General features: G+C 37.3%; 1 protein-coding gene across 3 annotated transcripts in view; it reads right to left on the bottom strand.

The window, feature by feature from the left end:
- Positions 1-1489: 1489 nt before the first annotated feature.
- The window catches only part of NDFIP1 (Nedd4 family interacting protein 1), a 48855-nt gene continuing 26979 nt past the window's right edge, over positions 1490-23365 (bottom strand). Inside the window, exons 3-8 of one of the 3 annotated variants that reach the window (XM_081504776.1) lie at positions 19587-19717; positions 15733-15820; positions 14668-14792; positions 11957-12023; positions 8538-8668; positions 1490-2584 (exon numbers count right to left, since the gene is read on the bottom strand). In XM_081504776.1, the coding sequence (XP_081360902.1) occupies positions 8565-8668; positions 11957-12023; positions 14668-14792; positions 15733-15820; positions 19587-19717 (515 nt within the window). In that variant the 3' untranslated portion in view covers positions 1490-2584; positions 8538-8564. The remainder of the gene's footprint in view (positions 2585-8537; positions 8669-11956; positions 12024-14667; positions 14793-15732; positions 15821-19586; positions 19718-23365) is intronic. The other 2 variants (XM_081504777.1, XM_081504775.1) reach the window with 2 other exon arrangements.

Here is a 23365-nt window from a genome sequence, read left to right as displayed (position 1 = left end):
TTAAGTCAGATAACTTCGTTTGCATCATTCCAATTGGCAACAACAAGTCAGAGACAAGAGGAACCTCTGAAGTCACAGATGAGCCCCAGCTGTCCCTCAGCCCAAGGTCAAAGCCAATTTATTCCATAACCTTGTGCAAATGACAATGGTTCCTCAGTATTCCCTCTCAAATAATTTGAACACTTCTCCTTTATCCGAAAGGGTTATTCTTAATAATGAACCCACCAAAGAGAGACAGAAAAGAGATAGAAAAATAAAAAGTAATACTGCAGAACAAACATTTCCACCCTAACAATGAGGACCCCAGGTAACTTATATATCTGCAAAGACTTGAATTTTTAGAACATTTAAGAAAGAGAGAAATCATCATCCTAATTAATTTTAAAGCATACCAACCGTTGGTATAGGTATAACAGTCTTAAGGACCACCAAATATGCAGAAATAAGAATTCTAAATATTTCATCCCTCAAATACACAAAGTCAAATAAAGCATAAGACTTAAAGAGTAAACATAAAGAAAACTACAATGTTTTAGTTAATGCGATCTAGGGCCCCTCTATTTTGTCCTATAATTTAAATAGCTCTCTCTGTTGCAACGTCCAAATTTATTCAGACTGTTAGAACACGATAGGCTATAAACTCCTCCAAAGTCTATGGCTGGTACAATCTAATTCAAAATATAAAAAAATTTTCAGAGACTTTCAAGACCGTATCTATTGTAAAAATATAACTTGTAAACAAGAACATAATGTTATATTATTACTTATTGTAATCAATAAATGAGTTAGAATAAGTAGTCTTTGAAACATTGTTCCAGGAGGCACACAGTTTTCCTGTTTGGCTTTCAAATAATGCACACTTCTATGCATTACCTACTGATACCCTTGAACACTCACTTCCTAAGCTGATCCTGGATGTTCACATGCAGCAAATAAATGAACATTTGCAGCTATCATACCATGCTAGTGCTGGTTTGTATAGTTATTTGACCAGTGGAGGGGGAAAAATCCAAACAGCAGATATTATAAAAACTACTGGTCTCTAAATTTAACACAACTGAGACAAGAATAGAAAATCAGGAGGAAGGAGAAAGCTTTAGCTTCACCGGGGCACTTGCTCACAGGACTTAAACCAGTTGACTGTGTTCAACTGAGAAAAAGGGCAAATGTAGGGAACATGCAGAAAACATTGGAAACAAATTATCTAAGATTATAAGCATAATTGGAATTTCAGAATGACTTACAATCTCTACAACTTCTCCCTTATTTTAGCCCATTGTCTTTTGAAGAACTAACACATTTTTAGAAATATACTGAATATGATATGAAAGAAACTTCCCGTGCTAAAAAGGAAAAAAACTGGCCCAAGACCAGTTTTTGTGTTTATTGAATGACTGTGTATGTATCTATATGAATGAAGATAAGAAAAAACTGCCTGGGCAATTAATAAGTCCAAACCAAGAAATTAAACAGTAATCCACAGCAAAAGTTGCTACACAAGAGACGTTTATTAATGTTCTGTTGTATTTACAGCTTTAACATAGCAAACCAGGGTGAATTACCACTTGGCAGAAAGCACATCACTCTACATTTATAACACATTGGTCTCTGCTAACACATTGTAAAAGCAAGTAGTACAGTATGTTAGGGATCATCTCAAAAGTTCCAAGCTAATTCTTTCTTTGCTCCTAGTACCTAATCCCCTCTCTACTCCTAGCCCCTGGCCTAATCATCAGGAGACAAAAGAAAAAGAAAAAAGGGGGCAGGGATTCCAATCATATAGAAAGTGTCAAGAATTGCAATTTATTAGTAATTATGCTGCATTTGTCCTTGTCCTTTCTATTTTATACAGTGACAACACCTTTACAATCCCTTAGGTACACAACACAGAATAAGGTACTGCAAAATTAGAATACAGACTATAGGAAATTAATGCTTATTTTTTACCAATTAACATATTCTTGACCACACTTTAAATGCATTTTGCACTATGATTTTGCTTCCAGGTGCTCACAGTACAATTAAATAAATTTCTAGATTAATTTTAACAGCAAAATGGATTATGTGCAGAAATGCAATCATAACAAAAGTTTTAACTTTTGAGAAAACCCCTTTTTTAAATGGCCAGCATTATACATATCTTACACTAAAATATTTAATTCCAAATTCATTTTGAGATGGAGGATGAATAAAAGTAAGATTGCCCCCTACTGACTACAGGGACAAGGCTCATGCTATTTAAAATGACTACAAACAATAGATAAGGCATTATTAATACATCACAGACTTGACTGCGAGAGCTTTTTCAAACATTAACCACTAATGATTCAATGATTACAGAATTTTGCATTAACTATTAAAATTTTACACCTAGGAACAAATAGAGAGAAATGATCTTTGTCAACAGTACTTTATTTTTTTAAAGCAGGTGATGATTCCTCTGTGTTCCACATCTTGATTCACTTCCTGCAGGTGTTCTCTTGCTTCTTGGGAGAGAATTCATAAATGCAGGAAGGCCTTTGCCAGAAAACATCTGCCAGAGAAGGATATTGAATATTGAATTCTGGTTAGGTTGTTATTTTGGCTAAAAGAAGGATGTAGTCACAAAAGAAGGCAGGATGTTTGGAGACATGAGAAGTACATTTTAACATAGCTTTAAGATTACTATACACTGACATCACAGTATTCAATAAACATTACATTTTTGGTTCTTAAAGTTATCAAGGTCTCTAGAACTAGGAAAGACTTAAATTCTTTCTCTAAATCCCATGAGGTCAGGGATCTCTCTCTCTCTCGCTCCCTCTCTCTAAACCTAACACAAGAACAGAATTCAAGGAGCACTTCATCCCACACTTAACACCAATGGCAATGACTGAAACTTGGGGACTAAGAGACAGCAGAATCCAAATGCGTAGGTAATTTTCCGAACACACTTGAAGCTGTTTACCCTGCCAGTTCTGCCAGATCTCACATGAAAGATTTCCAATAAGGATGCCAGTGATGTCATGCTGTCCTTGGAGCACGGCAAAGTTAGAAAACAGCTGTAAACTCACAGGAACCACAGGTACTTCTTCCCAATAATTAGGGGGAAAAAAGTTACTGCATTTTGGGGGAGGTATCTCTGGTAGACAAAAAAAAGTGTATGCAGCCCCAATTTTATAAAGCAATTTACATGACTGAAACAAATACTCTCAAAATGATGTCTACCTATTTTAAATGCAATTTTCATATAACACTTTGATGAATTTTTGTACTGGCATATAAACTGGTTTGGTTCTCATGGAAAAAATACAAATAACTCCCTATATTAGTGCTAAGAAAATACTCTAAAGAGATACATTAACACTTAACAAAAGCTTATTGAGAAACTATGTTGTGGTACCCTACACCAAGTGAAAGTTGGATGGGCTCATACCTAGGCCCTTCCATCTTTCAAATTACTGTAAAAGCCACAAGCAGCCCTTTTACAGACCGATTAGACTACTGCATACATCTTTAAAAAGTTGACAAGATGCAGAGAAGCTACAACTCTGGAAGAAATCAACATATTCTTTTGAACATTAATATTTTCCCAAACTCCAAATTCACTGGGTGTTTTGATATAAAGCAAACCAATGATACTGATATAAGAGCAACTCTTCTTTAGGGAGATTTCAGAATGTGCAAGGACAAACACACAAGAATATAAGGATTCCTGAAGCCAAGTAGAACCAAAAATAAAATCTGTCTGGTAGGCAGATGACAAATAGAGATTTCTGCAATGAGGCTAGTTAGACTCATTATAAGTCTAAGTAAATTCAGTTTTATCAGTTACCATTAATAAATAAAAATTGATATACTAATTACTATTAGGTCAAAACACTAGAGTTTTGCAAGAATATGAGATACAGTCTAGATAACTACCAGGCCACTTAGTTCACGCTATGTGCATGGAGATAAGTAGTTTTAACAGATCCCTCAAAGTCAGAGCCACCCAAAAGACACTAAAAAATCCATTAAGAGGTCCTACCTACTATATAGCAAAAGGAACACTACTCAACATTCTGTAATATCCTACATGGGAAAAGAATCTGAAAAATAATAGATATATGTGTATGTATAACTGAATCACTTTGTCGTACACCTGAAAATAACACAATATTGTAAATCAACTATTCTCCATTATTAAAAAAAAATCCATTAAAAGGTCCTAGATATGTCTACTAATGGGTGATCTCATTCACCATACAAACTCCAAATGAAAAAGATTGCTATAGAGGCATTCACTGCTCTCTACGACTCAGAGGCCTGTTGAGACTAATTTGATTCACAGGTTGCTACAAAAACAATGATGAAATGTAAACTGGAAAAGAGATAGGTTTTAGGGACTGTGAATATCACCCCTACACTTTAGATCAGATCACTTCAGAAAAAAGGGAATCCAACAGCCTACAGATCAGTCAATTTCAAGAGGAAAATAATTTCTTCTTGGACCCTGTGTGATTTTTTTTTAAGCAAAAATTCCACTGGAAATATTTTCTACTGTCTTGCTACTTTACAACACAGCCCAAATAAGTCAAACTAACTTGAGGTGAATTGGAAATAAAGATGTATTGAGGAGGAGGGGGAAGACTATAGAACAAAAGAAAATGAAAACATTTATCATATGCAAGGTAAGAAAATATCTGATGCCTACAATGTATAACTCACCAGATCACAGCAATCACTATCTAATTATGAAGGGCCCCATCTCATTTATGCTGTCAAGGCTTATAAACTTTCTTCCCCTCCTATTTCAGAAGTAGTTAAGGTAACAAATTTAAGATCCATTATACTTTGTATATACAAGTGCTTTTGGAGAAGTGTTAGATATCAGGTTAACTGTGTTACCACCTTATAGTTACTATGTATACCTAACTATACATATTATCTGGCAGCATCAAAGGAAGTGGAACTTGATGAAAATTTATTTTCCAGTTAATTGGTAAGTAAGATAAAGTATGGACACTTAATATTTTTGACCATTTCAGATAAAGATGTTTCTAAAAAGTATCTGTTTCTTTCCATACAACATAGAAGGAACATATTGTTTTTCCTGCTTCCTCATAGTCACACACTTCTTGATGCCACTATGCCTAGCTCTAGCAGTTTCGTTTGGCTTTTCTTGCTGTGAGGCAGGAAACCAGATTTCCTTTATAAGCTTAAATGAGCTCCAGAAGGGAACCCGAGAGCTACCCTATGATAGTAGTATATGAGCTTTAGTGTTCAGCTCTTATAATACCTCCTATGGCTGGTAGGTCTTTTGAGGGTATTTCAAGGTTTGTGTGTGTGTATCCCATATTTTGGGCAGCCTTGTATGTGTGTGTGTGTACCCTATATTTGAGGCAGTCTAAATAGAAAAGTCACTATTCTTATACATTTTTCTAGTACAATGCCAGACCTTAGCATGGGAACTGAATTATTTTTCTCTACAGCAAAGTTATTTTAGCAATTTCCTATCTGTGGCTTTCTGGCAAAAGTAAGTCCACAGCTAGCTTCTAACCAGTGATACCTCCAGTAAAGAAAGTAAGAGGTCTTAGTGAAAGAAAATCTTCACATCTTACATAATGGTTTTCTACCACATCTTCAAACTAAACTAAATTTCCTCTGAACTAGAGAAAGAAAACATTCTATTTTTGGTTCTGGATGGACAGTTCCTAACCCGTGTCAATGAATAAAGGAAATTCAGTCCCATGGGATATTATAGCTTTGTGGATTCCCTCTGGGGATACTGAAAATTAGTAAGGAAGTCATTAAAATTCTAAATGCTGCTCTAAGTCCCTAAACCCCTAATTTAGAGTTCTGAGTCCTCTAGGCATGTCAGGGATGATTTCAAATCAACTAGGATATCAAAGTCAGACAGGAAAGCAACAAAACCACATTATGCCCTCCACAGAAACACCTCTAAGTTTCCGACAACTCCTAAAGCGTTGTAATGCTTCTGACTCCAAAACACAGAGAATACCAGGTCTATAATACCCCTTCACAGCTCCAACAGCATTACTACTTAACTAAGGGCTGCCTACTTCAAATCATAACTCTAAAGATGCGTTGTTTTACATTTAGAATATACCCATAACACATTTCAGAAATTTTAGGAAGTCAGAACAATAACAACAAATTTTACAAACAAAAAAATCCTCAACGTCCCTAACAATACAGGAAAACTTCGAAGTTCAGGCTTTCTCTAAACTTCCATTGTCACATCAACCCGTCATGTATTAGATGCAAGATAAAGAATGTATGCAACCCCTAATGAAGCCAGAAGTTGCCTTCGACCAGAAAAATGAAGTGACCAGACAGAGGTGTGGCCTCAGTCATTCAGAAATTCAAAGCCACCAATACACCAGACCTACAGAATCTGTGAAGGAAGGAAGGCAGGCAGAGAGGGAGGGAGGGATCTGTCCTCTCAGGGTATTGTGGGCACCAATGGATAAGGGGAAATGTGGAGGTGAGTTCAGAAGCTCATTATAAGGAGAACTGTGGCTACCCCAAAGACTTAACTTTGAACCTATGGTAGGTAAGAGTTAAAGCTAAGGATCAGAAGTAACTATAAATTATAATCAGACATACAGAAGAAGAAAAAAGATGACAATGGTAACTACATAAAACTACTAAAACCACACAAAACATCTGACAAGCCTCTTAAAGTTAGGATGTAACACAGACACATCACAGGGGTTAGGGCCCAGGCGGGTGTGTCAATGTCCATCTACACCCAGACTGTGTAACCCAATTCAAATTCAGGATACACCACCTCTCAGGACATTTTAAACATGTAATAAAACATTCCTTTTCTTGGGGAAAAAAAAAAAAACAGTCATAAATATAAGTGGTAATCTTAAAGACTACAACTGTCTCTCAAATAAAAGTACACACTCTTTTTGAAGAAACTGACTTTAACCAAAAGAACCTAGGTTCTTTTCATGCTTTAACTTTTATAAGAATGTCTTATGAATATACTCTACCATGCATGTATCTGAGCTTACGTCACTAATAACCTTTTGTTGCTTATACAAGCACATTGTACATGTATATGTACATGTATAATGCTTAATTCAATATCTGACATATTGAAAAGTTGACAAATATTAGTTATTACTATTATGCCATGCTTGAAAAAATTTTTATTTCACTTAAGAAGTTATCGTATTATTCTGTTGCTTAAAGACTTTCAACACCCTCTCACAACCTGGCAAATTAAATATGATAGATATTTTCTTTTCTAGAAGCATATATTCTGAGACTACCATGAAATCTTCAAAACTGAGAACGCTACTCTGCATCCTAAGACCACAACAAATCTTCAAAATTGAAAACTCCACTCTTAGCATATGATTACTTACAAAAACTATGAAATAATCCAACAGCAAATACAGGCTCACATGGAATCAGCCTTGTGTTGAGCCAATACGTCACTGGGTTTCAAGGGCTGCTCTGTGAGTTCGAAGGTTCTACTGCAAATGGGCTTAGTGCTCAAAATATTTGAGAATGCTCTCAGCTTGACTTTCCAGCCTTAATCCTCAACACTCCTTTATGTTACAAACTGCTTCCTTTGAGCCAGCTGCTGCTGTACTTCCCTACCTCTCTTTCTATTCAACACTGCCTCAGGTGACTCTAAAAGGCTTCCCCACCCAACATTTTCCACTATCATTTTCCATATTACACTTTCTGGGTTTATCTCAAGGTTTATCTCAACTGTTACAACCTTCACAAATCCTTGCCCAATGTCTTCAACTAGCCTGGCTCTACCTGTCCTCAACAGTCTTAAGGAACAAAGAAACAGTTCCAAGAAGGCCCATCAGATCTTGTTACCAGAGACCTCTCTCTGGTGTACTCTTTCCCAAGATTTCGTCTCCTCCTTTTGCAGCTGGTGATGCAAGATGGAGTCAGCCTCTGGGGAAAACCATGGGGGAACCAAACAGCCTTGGTAAGGCTTAGTCCTCCTGTTCTAGGCAGTTGAAAAGGCCCTTTTCTCTCCTTCCTTTCCTTGGGTTTGACCCTCCCACCAGAATGGTAACATCAGGATGTGAACCTGAAGAAAAAGCCCAGGAAAGTCCCTCATTGATTTTAGGAGATGGAAGCCTTGGTAGGCTTGTCAGTAGCCAGGCAAAAGGAGTTCCTCAAGTACTTGTGGACTCTCCCAGCTCTGGGTTTAGGGGCCCCACAAAACAGAGTTTAGTGATTAGGCCTGAAAGGCTCCTTCTCACTACTTACCTCTCGAACTGGTACAACCCAAGCAGTGGCTTCAGGATTCATGATTCAAAGATTAAGGACCCTGAGTCCTAGTCAAGTCTCTTCTGCATTGTCCAAACATGAGATAATGTTGTCTCCTCTGGCAGTTTTTCTAACTTGCCTTTTAAGATAGTTTTTTCATAGAAACACTCCTTACTAAACTAGAAACTAAAAGGCAAGGACTTTGGCTTCCTTACCGTCTCTATATCCCCTACCACATGTTGTATATTCTACTCTAAACGTGCACAGTAATCTACCCATGCATCACATGATTACACTGGGACTGAATAAAGTTTTTTTCTTTAATACCTTTAATAAATAAAGAGAACTCTGGTCCTGGGGAGATTTGAGAAATTTTCTGGCATCTTCCGAACTTTTGCATAATTGATAAATCCTCTGAGAAACAGGAGAAAGCCTAATTTAAAAAAGAAAAGTCAAGAATGAGTTTATAATTCTCATATTAAGCCCAATCCCCAGAAATATCCCTCCTGATACTTTATTTTTCTGTTATCAGAAAAGCTATCAAAACATAATTTCCTCTAAAATTTTCAAAGGATTTGATGTCACACCAAATTTTCCATTTCTCAATGAGAACATATAATCTAGAGAGCCAAAAAAAGTCTCTTTTGCACATTCAGAATCTAATTGGTCTAAAAGAAAACAAAAGATTAAGGCGGGGCCAAACATTTACATCATTTACTTTTGGAAGCCTCACTGAGAAGCATTATCAAAACCTACTCTCCTTACCCACCCCAGGATCTTAGTTCCTCAACTAGGGACCAAACCTGTGCCCTAAGCAGTGAAAGCGTGGAGTCCTAACCACTGGACAGCCAGGGGTTTCAAAACCTTCTTTCTGAGTTCCAAAAAAGTATTCCAAGATAATTAACACTAAAAACAGAGAGGTTATAAACAGCGTTTTTCTCAAATAAAAAAATGTCATCCTTTCTTGTTATGGCTTTTTTTTTTGTCAACAGTACACAATGCTGTCCACTAGATGTCAGGCTGCCCTTACCTTTACAAGAATAGTCTCAACTCTAAATTCCATTTCTCTATTCTTAATTTAGAAGTCAGCAGGGAAGATGATGAGCTCCCTCCAGTGGTAGCTCACACACTCCTGGCCCTCCTCCTCCAGAGATGGCCCCTGGTCTTAGACACATTTTTTTCAAACAGCTTTATGGAGATATAATTTACATATCACAAAGCTTACCCATTTAATGTGTACAATTCAGTGGCTTTTAGTAGTTAAAACTATACTCCAATTTCAGAATTCTTTATCGTCCCTAAAAATATCTGTACCCATTAAGTAGCCATTCCCCATTTCCTACCCTTCTCCCATCTCATCAGCTCTGAGCAATAACTTTCTTTTGGATACATTTTAAAATATACTCAAGCAGTGGAAGATGCTTTGCACTCAGACAGAAATGATTTCTGGCAGCAACCAAGAGTCATCAGCACTGAGCACAGTGAAAACGACCCTGTTTGGCACCAAAATCAGCCCAACCCAACTCCAGTCAAAGGATGGGCGCCATGTGGGAATATAGGTCAGTTTTGCTGGATATTTCAATTTTAAAAAGGTAAAAAAATTCAGATATTTTATGTGAAAGTTCTTGGTTTTTATATGACGTGTGTGCGCTAAGTGTTGTGTGTTAAATCGCTTCAGTCATGCCTGACTCTGTGACCCTATGTACTGTAGCCCACCAGGCTCCTCTGTCCATGGGATTCTCTAGGCAAGAATATTAGAGTGGGTTGCCATGCCCTCCTCCAGATTTTCCTGACCCAGGGATCGAACCTGCATCTCTATGTCTTCTGCATTGACAGGCAGGTTTTTTTTACCACTTGTGCCACCAGGGAAGCCCATTTATGATGACAACTAAAAAAATAACTTCTGAAAATAACTGTGGAACATACAAGCCACAACTATAGGCTACATATAGCTTATGAGCTGCCAGCTTGAGAACCTTGTATAAACCTGGTCTTTGCAGGAAACCATCCTCGCTTAAAAAAAAAAAAAAAAACAGTAACAACAACAACAAAAGATTCTCTCTGCAAGGAGTTCCAAAAATGACTCAAACATTGGATCCAAATGTACTAAGTACATCTGAAGTCTCACCATTTTCTTACCACTAAGCAGTAAGACAGCAAGAATGATCAATTACAAAGTATTATAAACTCATCTCCCATGAAACTTTAATATAGGAAGGAAATCAGCCTATTAGATTTATTTTTTATTTATTTATTATTATTATTTTTTTAAATTAGTTTATCTAGTTTTTAACTTTACAGTATTGTATTTGTTTTGCCATACATTGACATGAATCCACCATGGGTATACATGTTTTCCCCTTCCAGAACCCCCCTCCCACCTCCCTCCCCATAGATTTCTTTAAATTATCTATGTTGTCAACAATCAACCTAAAATTATGCTTAATGGCTCTTCTCTGGCTTATTCAGGATTTGCTTGGACTTTAGGCTTGGGAGAAGATGAGGAGTCAGACTTTCTCTTAAAGATACAGTCTGGAGAAAAAGCAAGTCAAGGAACTACTCTCTAAAGTAACTCTCTTGTACGTTGTTTTTTTAAATTATTAAGTTTCTCAGTAATCAAGAGAAGGGGTAAAAATCACTGTGTCTCTTTCCTTGGAATGCTGTGACTAAGAGTAGAATAAAATGATGCTACTGGGGAGGTAGGGGATGGCATCATGAATGACTTGTATTTTCTAAGTAAAATTTAGAGTCATCAGCGCATGACTGTTACCCAAGGCAAAGCAGGTAGGCCCTGAATATATTAAGCAGCTTTTGGTCATGGACTCTACATTGTGCTAGCCAGACCCATTAGCAACCCTTGGAACCAAAGATCCAAATTGAGGAGATAACAAAAAGGCGTGAGACAGAAGAAATGCTAGGATAGGAGAAAATGATGCCACAGAAGCAGAGTGAGACAATTATACCACCTTTACCAGTCACAAGATGCCCTTTCTATTGTCTTGTATAAATGACAGCAATGATGATGGTCTGCTATTGTATCATACAAATTTCCTCTATAAAGAATGAAGAAGCCAACAGTATTCACCACACTACTCATTTTTTTAAGACGTCTTGGAAGAAAAGATCTTACAATAAAAAGTTACACTAGTAAGTATAATCTTAAGACCAACTACCTGAAATGGCCGGTATGTTTAAAAAAAAAAAAAAAATCTTATTCTCATCAAGAGCAAACTAAAGAATTCTGGACAGCCAATGGTGGTTCTTCCAGAAGTTATGCAAGACAATACATTTTCTGTTTTCTACTGATATATCCAACTGAATATAGGCCACATACACTCATGATTAGTTCAGTAGGTTACAGTATACCTATAAGCAGTTTGGGGTTGAGCTTGTGACCCCTTTGTGCCAATAACTCACAAGGCAGAAAAAAATCTAAGGACTATAAAAAGTCATCTTATTGGTATGCCCCTCTGGCTACATGGAAAATGTGAGAAGTGTGTATGGACGGGTTAGGAAAAATTTACCACCACTAAGAGACATTCTATGAATATGTATGTTACTCTGATGGTGGTAACAGCCTAACCTTTGACATATTTTAAAAATTGTACTTATTATCACTAATATATTACTGTATAGTGAGATGAAGGTTTACTACAAGTAATTTTACTTCTAAAATTTAACATAATCTTTTCTTTCCTTTGTCTTTTTTAAAAGCACTTACCTAGAACCAGGAACACCCACCAGAGCCAGTACTGACCATCAAAATATCCAGGAAAGTAAGTGGAAAACTGAAAAATAAAGCAAAATACTTTAGAGAACCTCTGCAGGTATTATTTCACATTTTAGCTTCAGAGTTTATAAAACACAATATCTTATCTTGTATACAAATGCTGTTGCTCATTTAGTGCTTACAAAAATTTCTAAAAATTTAGTCAAAGTATTTTATATAGTATAGATTTGAAATGATTACAATATTTGCTAATATACTTCCTTTCATGGAAAAGCAATCTTGAAATATGATAGCTTTCAGCTTTACATACTCCTTGTTTTGAAAGTGCTCAAACCTGTTTGTTTTTTGAAAAATATTTTTCCCTTTTTAGAAATACGTCTTTTTTTTTTAAAGAAATTTTATTTATTTTTGGCCTTGCTGGGTCTTCGCTGCTGTGCAGGCTTTTCTCTAGTTGTAAGAGCTGGGGCTGCTCTCCAGTTTCAGTGCACGGGCTTCTCACTGTGGTGGCTTCTCTTGTTGCGAAGCACAGGCTCGAGAGCACGCAGGCTTCAGTAGTTGGTGGCCTGTGGGCTCAGTTGTTGAGTCTCCCTGGCTCTAGAGCATAGGCTCATTAGTTGTGGCACAAGAGCTTAGTTGCTCCGTGGCATGTGGGATCTTCCTGGATCAGGGATCAAACCTGTGTCTCCTGCATTGGCATGCAGATTCTTAACCACTGAGCCACCAGGGAAGCCCCAGAAATATGTCTTGATGACACTTTTATTTTGCTTCAGTTCAGTTCAGTCTCTCAGTCATGTCCGACTTTTTGCGACCCCATGAATTGCAGCACGCCAGGCCTCCCTGTCCATCACCAACTCCCGGAGTTTACCCAAACCCATGTCCATCGAGTCAATGATGCCATCCAACCATCTCATCCTCTGTCATCCCCTTCTCCTCCTGCCCCCAATCCTTCCCAGCATTAGGGTCTTTTCCAATGAGTCAGCTCTTCACATGAGGTGGCCAAAGTATTGGAGTTTCAGCTTCAACATCAGTCCTTCCAATGAACACCCAGGATTGATCTCCTTTAGGATGGATTGATTGGATCTCCTTGCAGTCCAAGGGACTCTCAAGAGTCTTCTCCAACACCACAATTTTTGCTTACTCAGTGCCAAACTCAACTATATTTGACTCCTTCCTAATGATCCCTGATTTTGTTCCTGCCCTTTCAGCCATGCCTTGACCTTGGAAGCTTTACCATGTACATGATGATAATCCCATTCCTTTGCCAGGGACTATATATATATATATATATAGCACATGATACTATTATGGCCAGTGGGAACTAAGGGCTGCAGGAAAGCTTCTTAGCTCTTAAAAAGAAAGGGAGAGGAAATTGTTTCCTTTCTTCTGGTGAGCACTGTTGTGTTTCTGATGTGATGCCTGAAACTGCCATGGCCATCTTAACCCTAAGGGAAGAGCAGCTATACCAACATGTTGAGCCACCTGTCACCTGTCCTTGATGATGTCAGTGAAACATTTAACTGACCTCCATGTCAAGACTTATTTTCACTGGAAATAAAGTTTCCCCAATGTTTTCTAAGCCATTTTTGAGCTACATATTCTGTTACTCAAAAGATCATCCTAACTGATAAAAGCTGATTAATTCTTTTAAAAACTTGGCAAAACTAAAAAGATTGGTAACTACTTTGATCTTGCTTTCTGTTGTAGACTTTAACACAGTCTAGAGTTTAGCACAGTTTGAGCATTAAAATAGTTTTTATTTCTTAATTAATAAGATTTAGAGAAGGAATGAAAAACTTTTTTATGGCTTGAGTTTTTAACCTAAAGATCATGTTTTAGGAGAGTATATGTTAGTTGTCTAGGAGAAAAGCCCATAATTTTCATCAGATTCTCAAAGGAACTTGGAATTCTAAAAATGTTAACTGCCTTAGAATAAATAACTTTGAAAAACTTCATGGCTCAGTCAACACCCATTAGTTAATAATGCCAGTTTATGATAAACACCTTGGTTTTATATTATAAAGTTAACGATGGCAGTAAACTTTTCTGAAATCAGAGGACACTTTAAGAGATTAGATCTTTTACAACTTTAAATTACTTCATGCAATTCTAACTAACTGGTAACTCCTACATCACTTAAGATCTCTCTCTTATTTACTTTAGAGATAAGGGCCCCTGATGGAGTAGGGCTTGTTGAACAGTTCTGGCTCTCCAAACATCCTGACATAACCAATGATGCTACTTATAACCAATCTAGGAAGGGAGGAAGGTTGAGAGGGAGGAAGGAGGGAGAAAAGAATAGAGGGGCAGAGAGAAGAAGGACTAAAACTTCAGTAGCATTAATGAGAGGAATGTCTGCTTTTGATGAGCTACCAGAAAGTTAATAGACTCTTATTATAAAAACAACTAATTTCAGAACAAATACATGTATTATCACATTATAAACATGACAAACAGAGAAAGCAGATGAACAAGGATAGATGTCCTAGGGCCACCGATATTTTATAGATTTGACTACAAAACTTGTGTGCATGAACCAACTACAACTGATCTAGGTTCAATTTCATGAAACCAGAACAAAGACAAACAAAAAATCATTTTAAATGTTGAGATAATTCCAAAAAAGCAAATGAAAAAAAGTCAAATATTCAAAATTATTCCACTCATTCTTCTCCAGAGACTATCACTGCTGGTGTACAACTTACCCTCACAATCAGGATCCACTTAATTAGAGAGAGACCAAATCCTGAAATGGCCCCATACCTTCCTGCAGCTGAAGTGGTCAGGCAAAAAGACAGGAAGAACCCAATCCAGTTAAAGAGGAATGCCACTGTAAAAGCCAAGAGAAGAAAAGAGGTAGGTCAGACACGTCCTGTTATCCAAGGAACAAGAGTTCTAAGGGTGCACTCTGCATTTACTTCTGCTTAAATGGCTTTCCCAAGGATAAACGAGCTGAGCCCACCCTCCACAACTCTTATCTCACTTTCCCAAAATGACCATCCTCTGTCTTCCTCCAAAAAGCAAACAAGAAAGCACAGTCTCTAAATATCAGGTGTTTCATTATTACATCCACTGCTATACACTTTAAGAAATAATATCACCAAACTGCATACTTATGACTTGCATCCTTTACTGTATGTGTTATACCTGAGTAATTAAGCATTATTTGAACATTAAATTAGTGCCCCTAAATAATCTGATTAAAGTCATTCATCCTCTTGCTTCTGTAAACTTTGACAGCTTACACAATGCATTACCTTTAAGACCACTGCATCTCCTTCATATCTTTTTAATACAGCAAATAAAAGAAATGATTGCTCACTCCCAAGTCAGGCATATGGAAAGTTAAATGCAAAATAACATCAAGGGGGAAAAATCAGGCTGACTCTGACATGTTGGAAAATAGTAGCATGCAAAACAGAATTCATCAGACAAAGGCATTTACTTTCTATTTTACAGGTGAAGAATGAGTAGGAGGAATGCTTAAGGGGTTCTGAAGATCAGAAAAATGAAGCTCAGCTCAAGTAAAAATGTAGCATCCCCCATAACTGCTTTAATTATATTTTCCATAGATATTCACAGAAATTGAAGACAGATTCAGGAAATTAAGATGAAAGTGTACTGTGCTTTGAATGTGTCAGTAAAAGGCATCAAATACATATGATTATTAAAATATTAGCTTAATTAGTTCTTTTAATTCAGTCACATTCACTCAGAATCTAAAGCACTCTGGTTTGGGGAAAGGGGCTCTGCTGTGTGAATATACTTACTGAAGAAAGTTAACATGAAAATCCCATCGTTTCCTATCCTCATCTGGTCAGGATCATCAAACTCCTCCCGACCTGCAAACTCCTCATCCTAAATGAAAAGAAAAGGTAAGTTCACAATAAATTATATCAAGGCAAAGGAAAGACATCAAGAAAAATTGAGAAAAGGACAAAAGTGACTTCCAAGGAGAAAACATACTGCTTTGGTTCAATTTAAAACTAAGAGCATTAAGGTTTAGTATTGTTAAATTTTTCATTGGTCTTCTAAGATAAAATTTCTTCTGAAATGAAAGGAATTTTTCACTTTCTAACCCAAGTTCTTTAACAGTATACTTCAAAAATTATAAAGTTCACAAAGAACTATTCACTCTTCCTTATATATATACATATATATATAAAGACATAAAGAAATATAAAGAAAAAGAAAATTCTCTTACACATTTGGCTTAAATGCTAGAATATCAGTAATCCGGGGCCTGTTTAGCCCAGAATATTAGTAATCCTGGGCCTGTTGAGAAGATACTGTTGATAAGCTCAAGAGTTTTATGAGACTGACTCGGTGGAGCAGGTGGAAGAAGATACTGTGATCATATATGAAGAGTCTAACAGTGCTGCCCATGCTCAACTCCAGAACTATTTGTTTATACCGGTATACAGGTCTGAAACAACCTCACTTCCAATCTTATTGGTGGAGAGAATCCTTTCCATCCTAACCAGAAAACATAGTGTTTCAAGTCTAGAAGGAACATAATCTTGACCAACACTGACACCAACATATGTAGCCTACCTTTTTCTTTTTTTTTAATTTTTAAAATTTATTTATTTATGGCTGTGCTTGGCCTTCAATGTTACACACGTGCTTTTCTCTAGCTGTGGCAAGCAAGGGCTACTGTTCATTGAGATGCATGTGCTTCTCACTGCAGTGGCTTCTCTTGTTGCGTCTCTTGAGCACAGACTTCAGTGCACGCGGGCTTCAGCAACTGTGGTGCACAGTCTTAGTTTGCCTGCACCATATGGGATCTTCCCAGACCAGGGAATGAACCTGTGTACCCTGCACTGGGATGTGGATTTTTAGCCACTGGACCACCAGGAAAGTCCCCAACCTTTTCAACTAATTGTAGGTATGTGCTGAAATATTGAAAAAAAAAAAAAAGAATATACACTTAAAGTGGTAGACTTGTACACAGTCCAATGAGGGTTCCTCAAATGAAAAATGAATAAACAAATAAAGAAAACTTTAGGGAGAACAAAAACTTGCCCTACACAGAAAAGGGACTGGTACATTCCTAATAAGCTGTTAAATCATTCCCCTGAAGAATGGGAACCAAAGAAGAAGTCGAAGTAGCAGCTTCATCTAATTTACTATCTTTCCTCTAATGTTTGAAATTTATACAAGAATGAGTTCTTTCATATTTTTTAAAATAAGAAATACCTACTATTCTGAATTCATATTAGCAGGAAGAACAGGCTTTGCCAAATTAGAAAGTAACTGTTTTGTGGGCGTCCCTCATGGCTCAGTAGTCAAGAATCTGCCTGCCAATGCAGGGGATGTGGGTTCTGGTCCTGATCTGGAAAGATCCCACATGCTGCAGAGCAACTAAGCCCATGTGTCCGAACTATTGAGTCTATGCTCTAGAGCCCAGGTGCTGCAACTACTGAGCTCACATGCCACAACTACCAAAGCCCATGTGTTCTAGAGCCCATGCTCTGCAACAAGAGAAGCCACTGCAATGAGAAGCCTGTGCACTGCTACAGAGAGCAGCCCCGCTCACAACTAGAGACAAGCCGGCACAGCAACGAGGAACAAGCACAGCCAAAAATAAAAATAAATAAAATTAAAAAAGAGAAACTGTTTTGTGCGTAACTATTCAAAATAAACTACCAAAACACATGGAAGTAATGCCTAGTAATACTATAAATGTCTTCTAAGCATTCTTTCTATCTTGGTATCTCTAGTCCCAGAATTCCTCCTAAAATTGTCTCCAGGTTAATGTTTCTAAAACACCATACTATCAAACCCACCTTAAAAACTTTGAAGGACTCAGTGTGACCTACATGTAAAGTCTAAATGTCTCAGCCTAGTATTCAGAAGATTCTACAACCTACAGTTCTGGCCAAACTCTTTGCTGAAGCAACACCAATCACTACAACCACAGAAACTGCCCTGTAGCTGGCTGAATCACATCTGCTTTCTGAACTTTCCCCTCTGGAATGTTCTTCTCCATCAAAACTCAGGGCCCACTTCAAATCCCATCTTGCCCATGATCACAAAGTTAAAGTCACAATTCTTAATGCTCACTGCTCTTGTGCTGCCCCTTAGATACAAGTCTTTGTGGGCCTTTTCCCCAGTTGCACTTTAAGCTCTTGTATGGCAGCAGCATTGCCTTATATAAAGCCTTCTATCTATCCACTGCAAAATATATTGCAAATTATATATAAAAGTGTTCCATACATATTTGTTGAATAATAGAACCCCTTAAGAAGTTCTTAAATGTGTATACTTGTCAAATAAAACAGAGTTCTGTGATTAAGCAGTGCTAATCTCCCGGTCTATTTCTATGGGACAGTTACCATAATTCAAGAGGTCTAGAGAGCAGATACAAGGACTTTGGAGACTAAAATGTCTGGGTTTGACTCACCTATGCTACTTACAAGCTATATGACTTTGCGCAATTTTTAATCTCTCTGGGTCTCAATTTTTGCATCTCTAAAATGGAGATAATATAATCTCTACCTTGCAAGGTTATTGTGAGGAATGAAAATAATATATTCTATATATATAAGCATGAAACACAGTGTCAACCATGTTGTATGCTTCCAATACATGTTAACTATATAAACACTGTTTTCTCTTTAGACAGTGAGCTCCATGAGGGTTCTTCCTTGCACCTGTAAGAAGTGAATGCATGTCACCATGCAGAATCAGCCTAGACTATGCTTATGAACTATAACTTGTGCCAAGCAGTGGTTTTAGGAATGTTACCTCTCATGGAAGATGTGATCTGCAAACAGTCTACCATCCTAAGGCCTGAACTTCTGGGCCTTGTGTCATTGCACTGCCCAGACTGAACTTATGTTCTTATTCTTATCTTTTACTCTAGCTTCCTGCCAGGCCTAGGGTCTAGAACCCTGACTGCCCCATTTCCAGGGACTGGATCCTGTTCTCCTTTCTCACAGTATCAGACCCAAGGTCCCACTTGCACCAGCTTCAACCTGAATGAATACGTGTGAAACCACAATTGTATCACTTATAGATCTGACATCATGAATCACGAGTGCCCACAATTCTCCACTGGCTTTCCTTACATCCCACCTCTACTCCCAAGAAGTAACATCAGGCCAGATGGGATCTGAATTCATTACGCCTCCACAGATGGCATGATCTGGACTGCTGGTGGCATAGGGTTCAACCAGATGATTGTTAGAGCCCGTCTGAGTTAAATGTTATGAAGCTGCACTTATTTATTCTCTCCACAAATTCTTAAGCAGCTATCTACTTAACACCAAAATATTAAGTGTGCAGAATCAAGGCAAAATTGGTATATTCCTAAATCGGCTCTGCTCCAAGATGTTTCAGCCATGAAAGGAGACTTGAGAAAGTGAGGGTAGTAGTAGAGATATAGGGAAAATGAGCTGGTTTGACTAGTGATTTTTCTGCTCTTTCATACTGTTTACCTCCATCCTCTTCAGGAAAAGATAAAAGAGTCTATTATCCCAAAAGAAAAATGTATCTGATTTTAAAGATTAGTTGTATTTTTACTAATCAATTTAATCTAAGGAATATCACAAAGTTGATAATGCAAAGAACTTAATTCCCATAAACTAGTACCAAATAACAAGGTATAAGCTGGACTTACTCTTCCAGGAACCAAAGGGATAGTAGCTTCAGCTTTGGTTCTCTCAGCTTCATCATAACTGGGCAGTGTGGTAGCCACATTGTAAGATGGGGGCTTTGGAAACCCAGACTCATCTTTGTAGTCAAAATATGCTGTAAAATAAAAAGGAAGGTCACAATTACCCAGTGATTAGCTGAAATGAGGAAAAAGGATTTCTGCTAACTCTGGCAAACAAAAACCAACCATTCCTCTAAAATTTTGCTGTTGTTTTAGTCACTAAGTCCGACTCTTTGCGACCCCATGGACTGTAGCCCGCTAGGCTCCTCTGTCTATGGGATTTCCCACGCAAGAATACTGGAGTGGGTTGCCATTTCCTTCTCCAGGGGATCTTCCTAACCCAGGGATCAAACCCAGATCTTCAGAATTGGCAGGTGGGTTCTTTACCACTGAGCCACCAGGGAAGCCCTCCTCAAACATTACATATAGAATAACTGAATCAAAAGATGCTTAAAGATGAACATGGGGTTGGGAATGATTTTTAAATTTATTGGCTTTTCAATTATTTAAATTCCAGACTCACTTTACTTTCCCTGCCAAGTGCTTTTGAACACTTTTTCTGGCTTATTATGTCGTGGCTTCTCAGGTGGCATTAGTGGTAAAAGAACTTGCCTGCTAACGCAGGAGACATTAAGAGACATGGGTCTGACCCCAGGGTGGGGAAGATCCCCTATAGGAGGGCACAGCAACCCACTCCAGTATTCTTGCCTGGAGAATCCCATGGACAGAGGAGCCTGTTGGGCTACAGTCCATGGGGTCCCAATGAGTTGGATATGACCGAAGCAACTCAGCACGCATGTGGTGTGTTCACAAAAACATGCAATATTAATAATAGCATAAGGTAAAGTTTAAGCTAAAAATAATTCACCCGTGTGTTTGGAAATCTGTACCATGGTTTCCTCCCACTTATAAACATCAAAATAAACTTGAAAAAAAGGTTAAAATTAGTATTTCATAGATTTTTGCACTTTGATTCTTTTTTTTTTTTTTTGTGACCCCATGGACTGTAGCCTACCAGACTCCTCTGTCCATGGGATTTTCCAGGCAAGAGTACTGGAATAGGTTGCCATTTCCTTCTCCATGATTCTTTCACATTATTTTTACCACGTATTGTTTCCTATGACATGCCTAAGGTAATCACAGGTTCAGTCAGAGAATCATTATTGAGTGAAATCTTGCATCCCCTCTTTTTAAATTTACATATTCATTCTCACTGACTTCTATTATAATAGATTCAACATGTATTATTAGAACAGATCTATTTACAAATGGATTAAATTTTCTACACAATTTTTTTAAAAACCTAAGAATTTTGAAAAAATTCCTATCCTTCAAAATTAACATTTTTTTCTCCACTTTGCTTAACTATAATTAACTTCCAATTTTACTGTAGTATATTACTGAAATTATCAATCAATAGAATTCACCTCATTAACAAAAAAAAAGAGAAAATTTATTGTCTTCACATGGGCAGAAGAAAGGATTGATAAAATATCTAAAACTGATTCCTTAATCTTTTCACAAATCTCTATGAAAAATCTAGAGTAAATATCATAATTAATGGTAAGTTATTAAAAGCTTTCTCTCCTAAGATTACAAAATCAGACAAAAATGGCCCACTACTACCACTTTTCCATCAGGTTGGTGCAAAAGTAACTGCAGTTTTCCATGGCTGGACTTTGCCGTTTGATACTGAAAAGTGAAAGTCATTTAGTCACGTCCCATTCTTTGCAAACCCATGGACTATACAGTCCATGGAATTCTCCAGGCCAGAATACTAGAGTGGGTAGCCTTTCCCTTCTCCAGGAGATATTCCCAACCCAGGGACTGAACCCAGCTCTCCCACAATGTAGGCAGATTCTTTATCAGCTGAGTCACAAGGGAAGGCCTTGATACTGGAATATATTCTTAAATAAATGTGGTCATGTTATACATCATTTTAATGTGCATTTCTTGCTTTATTTTTATTTTTTTTTTGCTAATGACTTATTACTTGCTGTGTATTTTATATTCATTTTAGACTATGGAAATGATTTGAGACAAAAAGCAAATTCGAGAGATTTTCTTATTCAAGTCATAAAGCAGCAGAGACAACTCATGATATCAACAATGTATTAAGCCCAGGAACTGCTAATGAACGTACAATATGGTGGTGGTTCAAGAAGTTTTGCAAAGGAGACGAGAGCCTAGAAGATGAGGCAGTGTATCGCCATCGGAAGTTGACAACGACCAACTGAGAGGATCATCAAAGCTGATCCTCTTAAAACTACACAAAAAGTTGCACAAGAACTCAACATCAACCATCCTACAGTTGTTCAGCATTTGAAGCAAATTAGAAACGTGAGAAAACTCGGTGAGTGCCTCATGAGTGGACCACAAATCAAAAAATTTGTCATTTTGAAGTGTCATTTTCTCTTACTGTACACAACAAACCATTTCCCAATCAGACTGTGATGTGCCATGAAAAGTAGATTTTATATGACAACCAGTGATGACCAGCTCAGTGGCTGGTCCAAGAATAAGCTCCAAAGCACTTTCGAAAGCCAAATTTGCAGCAAAAAAAAGCTCATGGTTACTGTCTGGTGTCTGCTGCCTGTCTGATCCAATATAGCTTTCTGAATTCCACCAAAACCAATACATCTGAGAAGTATGCTCAGCAAATGGATGAGATGCACAGAAAACTGCAATGCCTGCACCCAGCACTGGTCAACAGAAAGGGCTCAATTCTTTTCCACAACAGTGCCCAACTGCACATCACAAAACCAACACTTCAAAAGCTGAATGAGCTGGGCTATGAAGTTTTGCCTCATCCGCCATATTCACCTGACCTCTTGTCAAGCGACTATCACTTCTTCAAGCATCTTGACAATTTTTTGCAGGGAAAATGCTTCCACAACCAGCAGGAGGCAGAAAATGCTTTCCAAGAGTTCACTGAATCCCGAGGCAAGGATTTTTATGCTACAGGAATAAACAAACTTCTTGTTGGCAAAAATGTGTTGATTGTAATGGTTCCTATTTTGATTAATAAAGATGTGCTTGAGCCTAGTTATAATGATTTAAAATTCACAGTCTGAAATTGCAACTACGTTTGCACCAACCTAATACTAATTGATGCAGTATGGCAAGAAAAGAGAATACAAGACAAAAGGATTGGAAAAGAATAAGTCTATTAAGTCTATCCTTAATCATGGAAGACATAATTACATACATAGAAAATACAAGAGTATCTACAAACAAATGAATTAATATATGAATTTAGGAGTCTCTGAACACAGAGTTAATATAAACCATCAATTATATTTTCATATGTCAGCAACAAACAGAAAATAAAATTATACATGGACCATTTACAACAGCACCAAAACAAATCAAATATCTAAGAATAAATCTAATTAAAAAGATGCAAGAAAAAAATATGTAAGAAACAAGATGCAAGGTCTCTATATTGAAACTCACAAAATATTATTCAGAAAAAGTAAAGAAAATCTTAATAAATAGGAGGGATAACATAGACTGGAAGACATAATATTATAAAGATGCTAATTATCTTCAAATTAATAAACAGATTCAGTGCAATCCCAACTAAACGTCCAGCAGAGTTTTTGTTTATTTCTTCCCATTTTATGGAAACTGGCAAGCTGATTCTAAACTGTAAATGAAAATACAAAAAGCTAAGAAGTACCAAAGCAATCTTGAAGAACAAAAAGACTAAAGGACCTAATTACCAGATATCATGGACATGG

This window comes from Giraffa tippelskirchi, chromosome 6, assembly GCF_054371585.1.
Source record: "Giraffa tippelskirchi isolate mGirTip1 chromosome 6, T2T-mGirTip1v1.2.pri, whole genome shotgun sequence".
NCBI classification, from domain to species: Eukaryota; Metazoa; Chordata; class Mammalia; order Artiodactyla; family Giraffidae; genus Giraffa; species Giraffa tippelskirchi.
This window is presented reverse-complemented; position numbering and strand designations above follow the sequence as displayed.